This window comes from Enhydra lutris, unplaced genomic scaffold (assembly GCF_002288905.1).
Source record: "Enhydra lutris kenyoni isolate GAN:26980312 unplaced genomic scaffold, ASM228890v2 scaffoldscaffold14, whole genome shotgun sequence".
Lineage (NCBI taxonomy): Eukaryota > Metazoa > Chordata > Mammalia > Carnivora > Mustelidae > Enhydra > Enhydra lutris.
Genome location: NW_019154098.1, coordinates 26365048 through 26382066, shown reverse-complemented (window position 1 = coordinate 26382066; position 17019 = coordinate 26365048). Strand labels below are relative to the sequence as shown.

General features: G+C 30.5%; 1 protein-coding gene across 2 annotated transcripts in view; it reads right to left on the bottom strand.

Annotated features, from left to right (window-relative positions):
• LOC111146567 (CUB and Sushi multiple domains 3) overlaps positions 1–17019 on the bottom strand; it is a 1261269-nt gene that overhangs the window by 739495 nt on the left and 504755 nt on the right. Inside the window, exon 7 of one of the 2 annotated variants that reach the window (XM_022502159.1) lies at positions 11417–11728. The exons of the other annotated variant lie outside the window; for it this stretch is intronic. Within the exon in view, the coding sequence (XP_022357867.1) occupies positions 11417–11728 (312 nt within the window). The remainder of the gene's footprint in view (positions 1–11416; positions 11729–17019) is intronic. 2 annotated transcript variants of the gene reach the window in all.

The following is a 17019-nucleotide window of genomic DNA, read 5'->3' as shown; positions in this document are numbered from 1 at the left end:
TTATAAATGAAAAATTTCTACCTGTTCTGGGATCTAGACAAAAGTCAATCTAGAAATGTTTCACTTTGATCCCATTTAGTATTAAGGAAGAAATGCCATTTGAAGAATATTTTAAATAAAGAAAAATCAACCATCAGCACTAAAAAGCAATAGTCCATGATATAGAATATAAATGATGTAATTGTGAAGAGAAAAATATTCTATGCAATGCACCCCAAACCTAATACCATGCTGTTCTGCCATATATGAAGACTCTGCTCTTCCTAAAATTGTAAAACTTAATTGTGTGATTTCACTCTGTGCACAGCAGGGCAGCCATATGCTCTAGAAAACTACATGCAAGGGAAGCAGCTTGTTGCAAAAGTGGGTGAAAATGCCCTGAAATAATTCTGAACAAGTTAAAAATGTCTCTAACATAGGACCATTCCTTCATACTCCAAAAAGCAGAGGAGTCCACTTTGGCACCAACTTTGAGCACAAATAGAAAGTCTAGCCCCTTCAAAATATTTTAACAAGGGAAAAGATTTAAAAGTGACAAGCATCACATTTACTGTGACCATCATTCACAGGTAAGATAATGAGCTCTGGTAACCATCAGGGGAAATCAATGACACATAAAACCATTTTCATCTCCAATCTTTAAGCTTTCCTTTTTAATCAATGTGGTATATATTTTCTTTTTTTGTTTGCGCATTCTATAAAAATGAGAAATGGCATGTTAATATAAGGAATAAGCTACTAAGATATATGATTAACAATTACTGACAAGTGTAATGATGGGGTTGAAAATCTGAAAAAAATAACATTTATGAAGACCATCGTTCTTGAGATGATAGTTCCAATTAACATGAAAAGATATATGCTTTCTAAAATCTACTCAAAGGAAAACAGAAACACGGGGTCATCAGTAGATCTTAAAATCCCTGCAAAGGAATAACTCAAAAGCATGGCTTGAGGGGTAGCATTGGATAAAAATGTTAAAATAGTTACTTGCAAATTTCTCAGTTGTGAAAAAAATGTTTTAGTTGCTTAATATTGTCATAAAGTTCCTCAGGAATTCAGGGTATTTTTATCTAATACCTTTTTAAAATACATAAACCTATTATCAAGTAAATTCTAACATTTTATTTTTTCTCTTCCTTCTCCCTTAAGAGCAACTTATTCAACAAAATATAAAAGAATTAGAAATATAAAAATATATTTATTGGTATGAATAGCATAGTTTTGACAATTTTACAGATGTGATGAAATGTGGTAATGGAATAGAAAGTGAGGATGATAATCAATAAATAATTATGTATTTAAATAATAAATTGGTACATTTGTAGACATGGATTTTTAAATTGTTACAAATACTGACACTGAACACAGTTTTCCACCACATAATATAATTAGGAAAAAGTCAAGAGAACAATGAAAAAAACAAAACAAAAAAATGACAAAATATTGATAAAGCATGCAATAGTCAATATTTATATGTAGTACACTCATCTAAATGTTAATAATTCCCTATCTATTAAATATATATCTATTTGACCAATATCAAAGTTTTTCCATAAAAAATCAATAATATAATAAAAATAGCTTACAAGAATCATATGCAACCAGATAATTTTCAAAAAGTTATAAATTATTCTGTTATCATTTGTGTTATACATGCATGAAAATCAATACATCACTTAGTCTCATAAAGAAAGACCTGGGAATTCAAGCAGGCAAATGCAACTTGCCATTTATATCAAACAGAAGATAATGGTTAATTATTCAATCACGAAAATTTTTGATTTGATAATCAAATTTTGTATCCTTCTTTTCACTGATTTGCTTCATCTATAAATTAACCCTCCAGAGATTTGAAACATAGTAAGTAAAGGGAAACTAATCTTCGTATTTTTTTCTTTCTGTTATTTGATAATACATTTTTAAAAAATCCTTTCAAGTTATAGATTTTAGCATAAAAGTTAAAAGTAATAGATTAATTAAAATTTGACATGGAAATGCTTTCAACATTTATCCATATACTCATTGATCTTCCCAGTGAAATCGTAACTAATATAATCAGCTTAGTCATTCTTAGGAGTGGACAGAACTATTGTCATTAAAATTGACCCAAGAAATCCATCGCCCTAAAATATCCCCTCTACTCATGAATTTCCCACCACTAGAGTAATTCCTACAGAATTAAAATATAACTTTTACTATAACTTCTGAGATAGTTTATCAGCACTGGGAAAATTTCAAGTGAAGAACAAGATCTCTTGGAGAGTGGAGAGAGAGCAGGTACTATTTGACAAGTAATGCTCTATCCCCATGATAATCATCCTCATGTAAATTCTTGCTATTCAGTGTATCAACATAACCTGTAGTCTTGTTAGAATTGCAAAACCCCAGATCCCACCCAATTCCACCAAATCACAATCTGCATTTGAACAAGACTGCCAGGTGATTTGTATTCACATTGAAGATTGAGAAGCATAGTCTAAGACTTGGAATCCCAGTCTCTATCAACTATTATTTCCACCTCTGTATACATTACTAATTTGTCTGTCTGCTCCTATTTAAATTTTTTATTTAATTTCCTTTTGAAATAACATCTTAAAGAAAGTTATATTAGGGGGCGCCTGGGTGGCTCAGTGGGTTAAGGTTAAAGCCTCTGCCTTCCGCTCGGGTCATAATCTCGGGGTCCTGGGATCAAGCCCCACATCGGGCTCTCTGCTCAGCGGGGAGCCTGCTTCCCTTACTCTCTCTCTGCCTGCCTCTCTGCCTACTTGTCATCTCTGTCTGTCAAATGAATAAATAAAATCTTTAAAAAAAAAAGAAAGTTATATTAGATAATATTGCTTCCCTGCTAAAGACCACCAGCGGCTCCTGTCTCATTTAGATTAAAATAAAACTCTTTATCTCAGCCTAAGAACCTATATGATCTGTGGTTTCCACCAGTTTCCAACCTCATTTCCACCCCCTCCTCCTTGGCCACGGATCTCCAGCACACTGGGCTTTTTCTCAAGCAAAATTCAAACTCCTTCTAGCTCGTTGTTTTCTCTATGTGATATGCTTTCTCCTGTGATCTTAACATGGCTGTCTTCTTCCATGATGTTCAGGTCTCACTTTAACTTTTACCTCCTCAAAGAGGCCTTTCCTGTTCTCTAAACTAAGGTAGTCACCCATATATTGCACAGCCTGTTTTAATTTTCTGCACCATCCCTGCTACCATCGTTTTTTGTTTATTTGCATATTGTCTTTTTCTCCTCAATTGAATATAAACTCAATGAAGCAGGATCTACTCATTTTTGTTCAATGTCACTTACTCAAGAACTGGAAGAGAGTCTGGTGTTTAAGTAACTCTGTAAATATTTGTTGAAGAAGGAAGGAAGGGAAAGGAAGTGAAGGGAAGGAGGGAAACAGAGAAGGAGGGAGGAAAGAGGGAGGCAGAAAGGAACCAAGATTGTTAAAGAAAATAACTGAGAAAAGAAACAGACTGAGAGAAAGAGATGAAGGGGAAAAATCCAGAAAGAAAGTCCAAAAAGGAAGGAAGGAAGAAAAGAAGAGGAAAGAAAACAAAAAAGAAAAGGAGATCCTGAAGAAAGCAACTTTGTCATCTTAGACACTAACTTAAAAAGCTAGAATTAGATCCTCAAATGGAGAGATTTTAGAATTTAAGGTATATAGGTAGGCACTGATATCCAAAAGAAGTGTTTATTTGGCTGAGTTCTCATCTATTAAAATAAGGAGAGAGCCAATCTTCAACTTCCTTGATATTAGTGCTGGCCACATCTATGTCTATTTTAACATTGGCTATACAATTTAATAACCATAACAATAAGTTCACATCAATTCAAAAATCAAGAAGAAATAGAAGATGATGGTAAATACATTTAATATATATCTGGATAGATTTATAGACACTTAGGATTAGAAGGGGCAGTAACAATCATATTACTGATATACTCTTTGATGCTTAAATGCTTTCTAAATATCTAATTTGTCCATCAAGCTATGCTTGAATATCTTATTAGTAATTTGGGAATTTCTGATTCCTGAAACACAAAATCTGTATTTGAACAAAACTCGATGTTAGAAGTCTTCTTTATAATATTTTTTATCTCCCTGTGGTTCCACACAAGTTCTACAACCTATGGCCAAACAACTTTGATCTCTCTTACATATAATAACACATCACACATTTGAAGATAGCTATAACTCATCCGCACTCACATATCATATTGATTCTGTAGCAATTCTTTTTCTTAGATGAGACAGATAATTTTTCTCTACAGTTTTATCCCTACCAATTTTCCTTTAAAAATAAAGACCATATTCTACTTCTTTGGAATTCATCACATGCTTAGCAAAGAGGTAGTAAGTTCAATAAAAACCTTAATATTTGATGGCCATATGTCAATAACCATAAATATCTAAGTAATCATGCATAAATTAACTTCTTTATTGTGTTATTGCTCTTTAAGATTGAAAAAGAGAACATGTTTTAGATTTACAAATGTATACTCTATAAAACTATTAATAGAATTTTTGGAAACAGTATTAGTTGCTTACAAGCTGTTGAAAATACTTAAAATTTTACATGTAGCCAGATAGCCTATTAGTGGAAGGCCTATAGTAGGCACCCAAAATCTATCACTTCAATACAATAAAGTTTTTGTCATATTACAGGGTTTTTTTTGAACAAAGTTGTTATATATCAGAATTTGATATCTGAATTAAACTAGAAATTTCAGCTTGTCTGATAGTGTTTTCTCTTTTCTGTTAAGCAATGTAAGTGCTAAGATGAGCTAACTTGAAGAAAATATTGCTCATGATAAAAATGAAAAAAAAAATACTGCTTTTGTTTAGATTAAAACTGCTGACCTAAAATGAAGTTTTATGCTGAATTAACCACTCTTATCTTAAAGGTGAAAAAAAAAATAAAAAGAGTTCTAGTCAAAAACTAATGATTAAAATAGGTTTCCTTTTAGGTTGCTGTTATAAAGAGGGGGGAGTCCACATCATATTCAATTTTAGTTAAATGCAATTTCCTATTAGTAAATCAAACTAAAGCTCTGTTTGATCCTATTGATATGATTAAAAATACTATGAAACATACTATGGAAAAATTGACTACTATGGAAAAACTGACTACACTATGTTAAAATAAACAGCAACTATGGCTATAAAATGCTCATAACACATTTGACTCCACAACATGTTATAATCACCTAAGTTAATATTCTACTAGGACAAACAATAAAAGAGAGTTTATAATTATATATTGATGTATAGGAACTCTTCAGAAGAATATATCCAAATTTTATACTTGAAAATAGCAGCTACCCATGCTTCTCATTAACAGCTAACAGAACTTGTCTACATATTGAAAAAAAAAAGATATATTTCATAATATAAAGCAATGTTAAACTAAATTATGTGGAGAAACACATCTTAATGATTATTTTTTAAATGGCATGACTATAAACTTCCTGAGAAAGAAACACCATTGTGCTGCTCATCTATATTACTTTAACATTAATAACATCTAATACAAGGCTTTGAATATATTAGGCCCTTATAAATCCTGAATAAATGAAAGAAAGAATGATCTAGCAATATAAACTAGCTTTTCATTACATTCTCTGCTGGGCCACAATTTTCTTTACAAAATAACGATATTGTATTAGATGAATCTGAAATATTCTAGATAATTTTCAAGTATATAATTCTAGAAGTACAGGACACTCTACTTGTAATGTTTTAATTATGTTATTACATAGGTCCTGTTATCTTAATTGAGCCTACGTATCTTAGGGTTGAACTATACTGAACTATAGGGTTTAGGGATTATTGAAAAAGGTGGTTTAAGTAAATATTAATAATTAATTTCAAAAGAACTTATTGTTAAGGTAAAAGTATTCGGGTGAAATTTAAATATTACTAGATATTATTAGATTATCTAATTTTAGACATCTGGGCATTTTGTAAACTAAAAATATCAATTGTTTTTAGATTATTTATGTGAATGTAAACTCCTATCAAGTATAGTTGAACATTTCTTGTGTTTATTTTGGTATAGACTCCTCATATTTTTATTCAGCACAAGTATCTATTCAAACCATTTTCAATGCATCTTGTGATATACACAATTTACTAGTTTGAAACTTTTATTCCTATTTCAAAAACTAGTTCTAATATCTTCTGTGCAGGCTTCCTCAACTTACTACATTCAGAAGTAGTTAGTCACTCTCCTTTCTTCAATAGCATTCCAAAAATACTGTTCTGGTAGTGTTTCTCACAATAAATTTGTAATTACTATTTTTTAAAAAATTATACAGACCTCCTGATGGCATAGCTTGCATTCTTCATTTTTATACCTCTCCTATCCAGTACGATGTCATGCACACAGCAAGACTTAAACCATATTTGATGAATAATAATACAAGTAACAGTAATTAGTATTTGTTGAACACAAGACAACTGTGCTATTATTTTTCCACACAGGTTTTCTCCATTACTAAGAAGTTGAGCTTTTAGAGTTGAAGTAATTGCTCAAGACCAGAGAGCTAACAAGGGGCAAATACAGACTCAGTCTAGTTCTCAAACCTCTAGGTCTCAAACCTCTCAAACCAGAACTAACTAGCAATGCTGGGCAATTTGAGTTTATCTTTCCACTGAGAAAAAATACCTAAAATTTTTTAGCATTTCCACCTAATACCATGTTTAATCCTCACAGAAACCCTACTATAATACAATGACACTATTTTACAGATATGGGAATAGAGCTCTGATAGTTCATGTAACCTGCATAGGGTCTCACACATAGTAGGTAGCATAAGTGGACTAAAATCCAGTCAATAAAAGCTGGATTCTCCTTCTAAGGACTATTGGATGCTATGACCACAGGAAACTGTGGTGTGTGCTAGTACACAGTTTAAAGAAGATCTAAAACAACACTGTTTTTTAGTATTCTTTCTTTTTTACTTTTTATTTCAATGTCAAGAGACTTTTTTTTTAATGGAGAAAATTGGAAATGGTTTCCTTTTACTGAATAAAAGTAGAAAGTGAAAAATTATTTTAAGAAGATAATTGAAATTGAATTAACTGATTATTTATTTACTTGTGTGTGTGAGAGAGAGAGAGAGGGAGTGAGCACAAACAGGGGGAGCAGCAGGCAGAAGGAGAAGCAGGCTCCTCGCTGAGCAAAGAGCCTGATATGGAACTCAACCCCATGACCTTGAGATCATGACCTGAGCCAAAAGCAGATGCTCAACCAACTGAATAAAATAAATAAATCTATAAATAAATAAATAAATAAAATCTTAAAAAAAAAACAAGATACCACAAAATGAAAATGAAATTACATTCCCCCTCTCTCTCTGCCTGCCTCTCTGCCTACTTGTGATCTCTGTCAAATAAATAAATAAAATCTTAAAAAAATGAAATTGCAGTGTGACTAATGAAAAATTATGAAAAATTAACTAAATTATCATACAACATAAAATAGCATGGATTTGAACACCTCAAAGGAAACTATGCTATCACAATCTCTATCACATATATGCTTTAAATGGTAATGACTTTCAGCAAAATAATATTCATTGCATAACATTAATATTTATTCATATGAAATTTATCAACTTTATAGCTTTCTTGGGTTTAACTACAAATATCCTTCAATTTTATAAATGGATAAGGGCTATACGCAAGTCACTTATATCTAGTTTTATGTTGTGAATTTTGAAGTGGTAATATATAAAAGCAATATACTATTGTGGGTTTATGAGAATATGATGCTTTTTATGAATTAAAATACTGAAATACATAGATATTTGAATATATTGAAAATTATAATTTTAAGACTTCTAAGAAATTTAAGTGAATGTTTTAGTGGTCATATTATAAATATAAATCCATTAGTTTAACAAATATTATTTAAATAGGTCTATGGTTCAGAAGCTGTTCTAAGCACTGGGAATACAGCATGAGCCAGACTACGCACTCCTTACCTCAGAGAGGTAAATTTTATAGGACAAGCCATAGGGCTAGTGATTACAAATGCAGGAGAAGTACAGAGTACAATGGTGAGTTAAAAGAGAGAAACCTAACTTTTCTGGAGTTGATAATTTAAACTAAAATTTCAAAAGGGAATTAGAATGATCTGGTTGAAAGGATGGAAAGAATAGTTCATAAAAGCAGTTTCAAGTAGAAAAGAACACGCTATGTTTGGCCAACTAAAAGAATTTCTGACTGGCCAAAAAAAAAAAAAAAAAAAAATAGAGTAACTATGAGAGTCCTACAGGATGAATTTGGAGATATGGACAAAAGCCAGATCACGGAACTCTTGTGAGTCATCACCAAATCTTGGCTTTATTCCTAAGAAGCCATTGGAAGCTTTAATGCAGTGGTGTGATGTGATCAGGTTTTATTTATTTATTTTTATATTATATTATGTTAGTCACCATACAGTACATTATTAGTTTTTAAGGCAGTGTTCCATGATTCATTATTTGCATGTAACACCTAGTGCACCATGCAATACGTGCCCTCCTTAATACCCATCACTGAGCTAACCCATCCCTCCAACCCCCTCTGCTCTAAAACCTTCAGTTTGTTTCCTGGAGTCCATAGTCTCTCATGGTTTTTTTTCCCTTCCTTCTCCTAATGGCCTCCATGCTCCTCCTTATGTTCCACAAAGAAGTAAAACCATATGATAATTGACTTTCTCGGCTTGATTTATTTCACTCAGCATAATCTCCTCCACTTCTGTCCATGTTGATGCAAAAGTTAGGTATTCATCCTTTCTGATGGGTGAGTAATAATATTCCATTGTGTATAGGAACCAGGTTTTAAAGACAATTCTGCCTACATTGTGGACCATGGAATAGAAGAACAAAAAGTGATTTGTGTTCTCTAAAATACCTAGAAAAAAACTAAGAAATTAGTTTTACATTATGTTTACTGACTCATTCAATATGTCAATTAAATGACTCACTGTCAGCATATACCCTGTAACTCTTTGAGTATCTAATCAGTGATGAGCTTTACAAAATTTTTCTTGTACCACCAGATTAATTTCTCTGTTTCTTCCACTCTATCTCAATCTCTTGAAGGAGGGGGTCATCTATTATCTTTATTTTCTAGATCACATCCTGGTACTCAGTAGACATTCCAGGTATGTCTGGTGAGCTGGAATTATTTTTATAAAGAATACTGCTTTGATGTCAGCTGATTCCAATTTAGAAATTTGGCCCTGTTAACAGTCAAGTTTTCAAAGTCTATTTTGTGTCTGAAAAATATAGCTAAATATCGAGTGTTTTCAAAAACATTAATAAACATAGGGATGATACACCTCTTTTATTTCTAACATTGACCTAAAGTTTTTAATTCAAAATGTTAAAGATTTGTGCCTCAAATGTAATAACTAGGTATCTGAAATCACTGAAACAGTAGATTACTGAAGAAGAGTCAGAAGGACTAATTCTAATTAATATAGAAATTTGATAAAAGTATAATAATATAAGTCACTGAAAAAATAATATACCATTTAGAATGTTTTCCATACATATAACTTAAACATAAATAACTAAGAAATATTTACTTCAAAAGTAGATGGCACAACCAAATGGCTATATATCCAAAAACACTATTTTAGAAAGAATATGCGAAAGGATGAAACATGTATTAGCTCTAAAATAGAGAAGACTATGACAATTGAGAAAAGTTGAGTAGTGACTTAGAATTTATCAAGAAAGTAATACACTTAATTAAATTTATTTAAATGTGGTTCAAAATTTTAAATTGAGTAATTTTTAAATCACTTTTTTATCCAATAATATTGAATAATATTATTTATTTAGTCTACTATTTATTCTCTTTTCAAAATGAATTATTTTTCCTAGTTCTATAAAATATTAATTTGTAACCCCAGAGTTTAGTTTCTCAGATCACTTGGTGGCAACCTTTGACTACAGCAGTATTTGTATTATTACTTGATTTATATAATAAACTTATGTTTGAGAATTATCCGTCTTTTATTCAATGGATTACAGAGGAGTTTGTCGGTGTTAGCTCATGCAATTTTCCAAAGAGAATGAAAAACCTGAAGGGAAGGTTTCCTTAGTAGAACAACATTTACACTTTTAAATTTCCTGCTACTAATAAAGAGTGTCTACTTGATTAAGCAAATCATCAATTTATAATTACTCCTATATTCTTAGCAGTGGAAATATGGTATGAAAGTGAATAGAGAAGCAAGGTGATACTGATTTAATTCTTTAAAGGAGACTACTATATGTTTAGAATTCATTTTAAGATGGTTAGTAAAGAAAACTGAAGTACTGTCAGTATGAATTTCTGATATATTTCTGTATGATTTTCAACCAACTTAAATAAAGATGTCTTTGTGTTTCTCCTTCATGTACACTGAGCACAGGATGCTTTCCATCACTTATATCGTGCTCTATATAAACCATTCCTAACCGCACTACATAAAACATAACCATTTTAGAGAACACATGATGATGAGTTGGAAATAGAGTTGGAGTAGGTATTTTGTACTTGAAACATATTCAATTAATTAGTATTTCCACTGGAGCATATATCAATATAAATGAAGTCCCTTTATTTTTGACACTACACTGATTTTTTCTCATGAACTGCTCAATGAAACTTGCTACCAAGAAACAGGAAAATACACTTGCTACACTTCCTAACTTTGTAAAAGGTAGGCTTACAACATTAATTAACTGGAAAATTACCAACATATGATTTGGCCTTTTTAACTATACAAATTAGAAAGTTAATGGATATTTAAATTTGGATCCATAATCTCAATGAATAGCTGTTACCTTTTCAAAATGAGAAATCTCAGTACAATCATATAGCTCAGGCAATAGGTAATTTAGATGTAGAAGAGAAAACTTTATAAAATAATCACCAGATAGAATGCTTCCATTTTGTCCAAATTATCTATTTTCTTAATTGTTCAATAGCATCTGTGTAACATAAAAATTTCATGCAAATGCTGAAAATTGCTACAAAGGATAAATAACCAATGTGTCAATATGTACACTTATTAATATAAACTGGCTATTTTATTTCAAATTACCTCAACATTGTAACTGGCATGTAATATGCAATAGATATTTAGTACTTGTTTTTATGATCCCTTTTATGCATTCTTTTCTTTCTACTTTTACCCCCACCCCCCCCCCATATTTTCATTTTACTTTTTTTTTTTTTTTTAATTTTTGTGCTTTCAAATGATTCAGGTTTTGGCTATTACTATCTGTATTTTTCAGCTACTTTAAAGTTTTTCTTTTGCTTCCTACAGTTTGGCTCTCTTTCAGCTCATTCTCTACTTAGAATCATTACGAAAATATAGCTTTTGCTGTAACTAAATGGGCACAAGTAAAATAACATCCAATACCTCTATGAGTAACAACTGCAAGCTCTTTAGTTCTTTCTATCTGTTCAGCATTTCTTGGTCTTCTCCTTGTACTTTGTGTATCTGCTTGATGAGGCGAGAGCCCATCCTTGGACGTGTTGGGGTCCAGACCTGAATTTCTGAGATTCGTAACTTGCACTCGCTGTTCCACGGAAAGTCTATGGATGGTGACAGCTGTAACACTGGATACAGTAACATCTGCAGATGTGCTAGCAACAGCAAAAGCACCAGTGGAAGTCCTGTTATGCTCCTCTAACTCACCAGTGGAGGTAGTGTGGGCCAATGTAGAAGAACCTGTGGGACACAGTAGCACTAGATGCTAACTTTTTCTTTTAAATTTTATTTTTTTCTGATAAGTTTAATAAATTATATTCCCTTCTATCATCTTAAGGATAACCAACATGAAGAGGCAAAACACAAACACGCCCCTAGAATGCGAAGTAACCAGATCAGATGATTGCTTTGTATCACTCAACCTATGAATAGATATCACAAGCAAATATACAACATTTGCACTGTAACACATTTTGGGGGAGGGAGGCGAAACAGTAAACCCTTTATGTTGTACTGAATCAATCTTCTTTGTTATTTATCTACAGATGAATATTAGCAACGAATTCCTGGCAAGTGACAAATTTTGACAGAATGGGTAACTGTGTAACCACACTTTTCTCAAAAAGTATGCTTCGAATAGTCTGTGCCATATCTCTTCATAATTTCTGGGAAAAACATCAAACATTTCTATTTTAAGATAAGCAAGTGAAAGAAAATTTAAAATCAAAGCCAAAATTAAAACAAAATGATTAAAAAAATAAAGCTCTGAAATAACTATTCTATGTAAATGTCTATCTTAACCTCACTTGCCAGAAAACAGCCACATGATAAAATGTTCAATGCATGAGCTATACATGCTTGAGACTTTAGTGGGTTGTTTTTGGATTTTTGGTAGTATTTTTCACTATTTTAAAGTAAAACTTGAGATTAGCCAATTTTCAACTTATTAAAAATAATAATATTTAGAAATGATTGAAAATTAACTAATAGTTTAGAACCTTTATTCATACAAAACTAACTTTAATAAATGGTTGAGAATATCCAAATGTCTCATAAGCATTTCATGGCATATATTTCTCTACATTCCTAACCTTATTAAAGTTTCATAGTAATTTAAAAATAGAGTTTAAAGGTGCCAAATTAGGGTTTTCTTTTTCTTTCACCTAAACCTTTTTAAAAGATTACCCATGGTAGGACATAATTCTTAAAAAATGAAAAAAGTAACCTTATAATAAAAGTTTAAAATGGAATGAAGATACATTCAAAATGGTCTTGACATCTAAAATGCTTAACAAGAAAAAAATACTGAATTTTGGAAGTACAGCTACAAATTAGGAATAATCATCAGGTCCTGCTAGAAAGCTGCTTAATATTTTTTAAGGCAGGTGAGTGATATGTTTTCATATACTTGCCTTCTCAATAAATTGCATCTTGAACTTCTATCTACAAAGTATAACTAGATATTGTAGATAAAAATACATAGGAATATTTTAACCATTCTGCAAGAGGAAAATAGTTTAACCACTTAATGTGGTTTGGGCATGCTCTACCCTTTTTTTTTTTCCCTCTTGCATTGCAGGCAGGTGGCTAGTAAGACCAGTAATTCTGATTTCTGCTTTAAAGCTGAAAAGAAGTCAAACATGGGGTCCTCTCATTCATAAGCAAAGAAAGGGATACATATCTGCTACTAATTCTGCCAGCCTAAATTATTATACCTTGGTAAATTTGATAGAGAAATTCAAAAGAATTAAATTATTGTATTTTGAGGGAGCCAAAGATAAATATGGTATGACAATTATGAGATTATTTCAAAGACCTTTAATATACTCCAAAACATCAGTCAGGAAGAAGTTGCTATTGAGTATTTATCCAAGCCATTTTGTGAAGATTACAATCTCCTAAATCCATGTTGGTTATGCAAATTGGCCAGTAAGATTTACTAAGCTAATATTTAGTAAGATTTTTCTTTAATCACATGATTAATCAATAACTATGCTTACAAGACTAACATTTAGTAATTAACCTCAGGATAGATCAGATATTTGGAAAGCCCATGTTCTTATTACTATAAAAACAATTACCTGATCCATATTATTCACCTGGGGAATTTAACTGCACCTTCCACTTTAGAAAGGAAGTATAAAATCAGGGAGGATGAAAAACTAATACTGGAAAACTTTGTATAACTGTATCAAAATTTCTAGGCTTTCAGTTTTAGTTGAAAAAAGAAAACCACTTAACTATAAACATATGTTGCAAAATACAGTCTTAAAAGTATAAAAAAAAATGTGTACTCTATCACAAGTCTGAATGTTCTAGCCTTACTCCAAGGAATAAACTTACTCCAAGGAATAAACTTCCATCACTGAAGTCATTACAGGTAATCATGAATAATCTCTTGTGTATGGGTCAATAATTCTGCGGTAATTCTTGAGGATCTGTCTACGTTGCTTCTGTAACTAATCCAAAAACCTAGACCAATTCCAAACACCCATTTTCTTGAAAACAAGATAAATACAGGTCTTGACCAAATTTGAGAGTTAAAACTGATCTTTCTTAGCCTTTAGATCCAGGATTTGCTAGCAATTCCAGACTTAAAATCTTCAGCAATAGAACTCTATTTCTGGCTAGTGGTGGTGGTGATTCAGTACTAACCTCAGCCTGAATGTAGAACTGGGTGGAATGTTGGAATAAAGGATTGAATAAAACAATTTATCTAACAATCATACTCCAAACAGATATATATTTCAACCAGATATTTTACTAACTAGTTCCAATGTTTTATGTATATTTTGTGCTTATATTCTTTCTTCCCGACACTAAAATGCAAGCTCCCCTGAATGCTGAGATTTTTGTTATTCTGTTTCATTCACTGCTGAATACCTAGCATCTAGAACGGTGTCTGGTACACAGTAAATGCTCAAGAAATATTCATCAAAAGAAAAAATAAGTGAATAAAGTTAATAATGTTAAAATAATATTAACAATAATAATAAAGAAAATGAATTTCATAAAGGAAATATGATCATAATTTTTACCATGGCAAGGTCATATTTCAAACATATAATGAAGAAAAATCCCAAAGGGAGGAAAACTGACAATTTTGTTTTTAACTTTCAAAGTCACCATTTTGGAAAAGTGTGGAATCTGAAGATTTATTTGCATAAGTAAGAGTTACTTAAAGATTTGTGTTATAATTCCCAACCCTTAAAAGTATACAAATTTTGTGTGAAATGGGTTTATTTAGAATGTTCAAATTTCTGTAGAGTGAAAAGTAATCATATCTTATAATAGTAGGAGACATAGGTGCATCTAAATGTAGTTAAATATGTTTGATTATAAAATGGAATAACATATAAAAATAACATTGATTTCCTTCATAAGGCAATAAAATCATCAATCACCATACAGTTATATCATATATTATATAATCATTTTATCTAAAATGTAGACTAATTTAGAATACTGGTTTTGGTACTACTTTAAATTGGCAGTGTATGAAACACAGATTTTTAAATTGTCAAAATGCAACATTTACCATTTAACAGTTTAAAAACACTCAACATTTTTGCATACATAACTGTTTTATGAGGTAATTGCCAATGTTGGGAAAAGTCTTAGGATTATGTATAGCAACAATTCATTATTAAATATATTATATAGCTAATCCAATATTAAAATATATGTTGTTTTCTTTCAGAAATTTAAGTATGCTACACAATTAAATAAACATTATCTTTAATAGCACAGTATTAAATGCATTTGTTATACAACATACAACCCAAATTAAAGAATAAAATGTACATTCAGAAAATCCATTCTTTGTTTGAAATCAAATTATGTATACAAGATGTGTTTTTCACAATTAGATTATCCTGCCATTAAATTACTGGAGATATATTTAAAAATTAGATGTTTACAATATAAACACAGGTCTAAAGTATATTTTATTAATATTCCTTAGTAAAACATTTCTCAATATAACAAAAATAAAATGAAATGGTTTACATATATAAGCATGCTTCTATAAATCATAACTATATGTCATCTTTGGAACTATGATAATGGAAAATGACATATGTTACACATGTAAATTGGCAAATTTACTTAACAGTAATCCTTACAATATTAAATTTAGATTATATTATGTATTATAATGAAAATTATGTTTTTGAAGTCTTTCTTATTTCAACAATATATCTTCAAGAGGCTAAGCATAATTCATATAAAGCCATTTATAAATGTGTCATTTAGAAAGTGTAACAAATGAAAACTCATTTCATAATTGAATTTTAAACTATGATCAAATTTTTAGCCTTAGATTTTTAAAACAATTTTGTGCCACTCTGCCTTGTAATTATTGTCTAATTTGCAACAGAATCGAAGAACAGAATATGTTGCTAGAGATGTAAGTGGATGGCCCAATATGTACATAGCTATATAAGTTTATGTTAAAGATAATTACATATTCAAATAAGTGGCTTTTAGATATTTATGTTGGCATGTTATTTTATATAAAAAATATATTCTGTTCCATTAATTTTAGTATTTCAAGTGAAACATTTGAATAAAAGCTTAACAAAATAATTCTAATTGAATAATTTTGTGGTATTACGATATATAATGAAGAAAAATGCAATAAACATTTAACATGAAAACATGCAAAAGGAAAAATATACAAAATAACATCAAAATAAAATCTAAATACAACTAATGCAACAATTCTATTTGAACATTATTTAGATATTCTAGAAATTTTAGCATATGTAATTTAATGTGTATGTTACAGGTCTTCTTTTATTTACTACTACTTAGATGAAACAAAGAAACATGTCAATAAGTGAGGTAACTCTTGAAAACTAATTGCAATATGTGGGTATGAGGCAAAACAAAGCTACTGCTTTGTTACATGCTATAATTTTTAGGAGGCATATTGTAGTCAGGACATAACTTAGGTATTTTCATGTTAAACATTATTAATTCCAGTATGCTAAGATCTCTATAGCTTAGTATTTTTTAGTACAAATTAGTGGATGTGTTTGTACTTTGAATATTAAACTTAGAGAAGAGATGGATAAACTGAAATAGAAATTAGCCCTTGAAGTGTAAAAGAAATATAATCTACTTTAACTGTTAACCTAGTATAAAAATTGTCTCTCTGATTAGGAGAATTTTAAGTGAAACAATCCTGAAAAAGAATAGTTTGTAATTTAGTTTTAAGGAACAGGTCTATATTAATATTATATGGTTTTTTTATATTAAAATGCTATAGTTATGTTGAAACTACATAAGATTATGTTATTATCTAATTAAATGAATATAAGATACTCTTGATGATAAGATGCACCTTTAAGAAGAAAAAAGAAATTCTACCAATTCAACATAACATGACAATGCAAAACCCCTGTCATCTGCATTCAGATTTCTGAAATGTTAAAATGTGAAAAGATATAGATCCTTATAGAGTTAAAAAGAAATCAGTAATTCAAGTAACAGATTTCCTATGATCAGAAATTAATTTAATTAGGTGT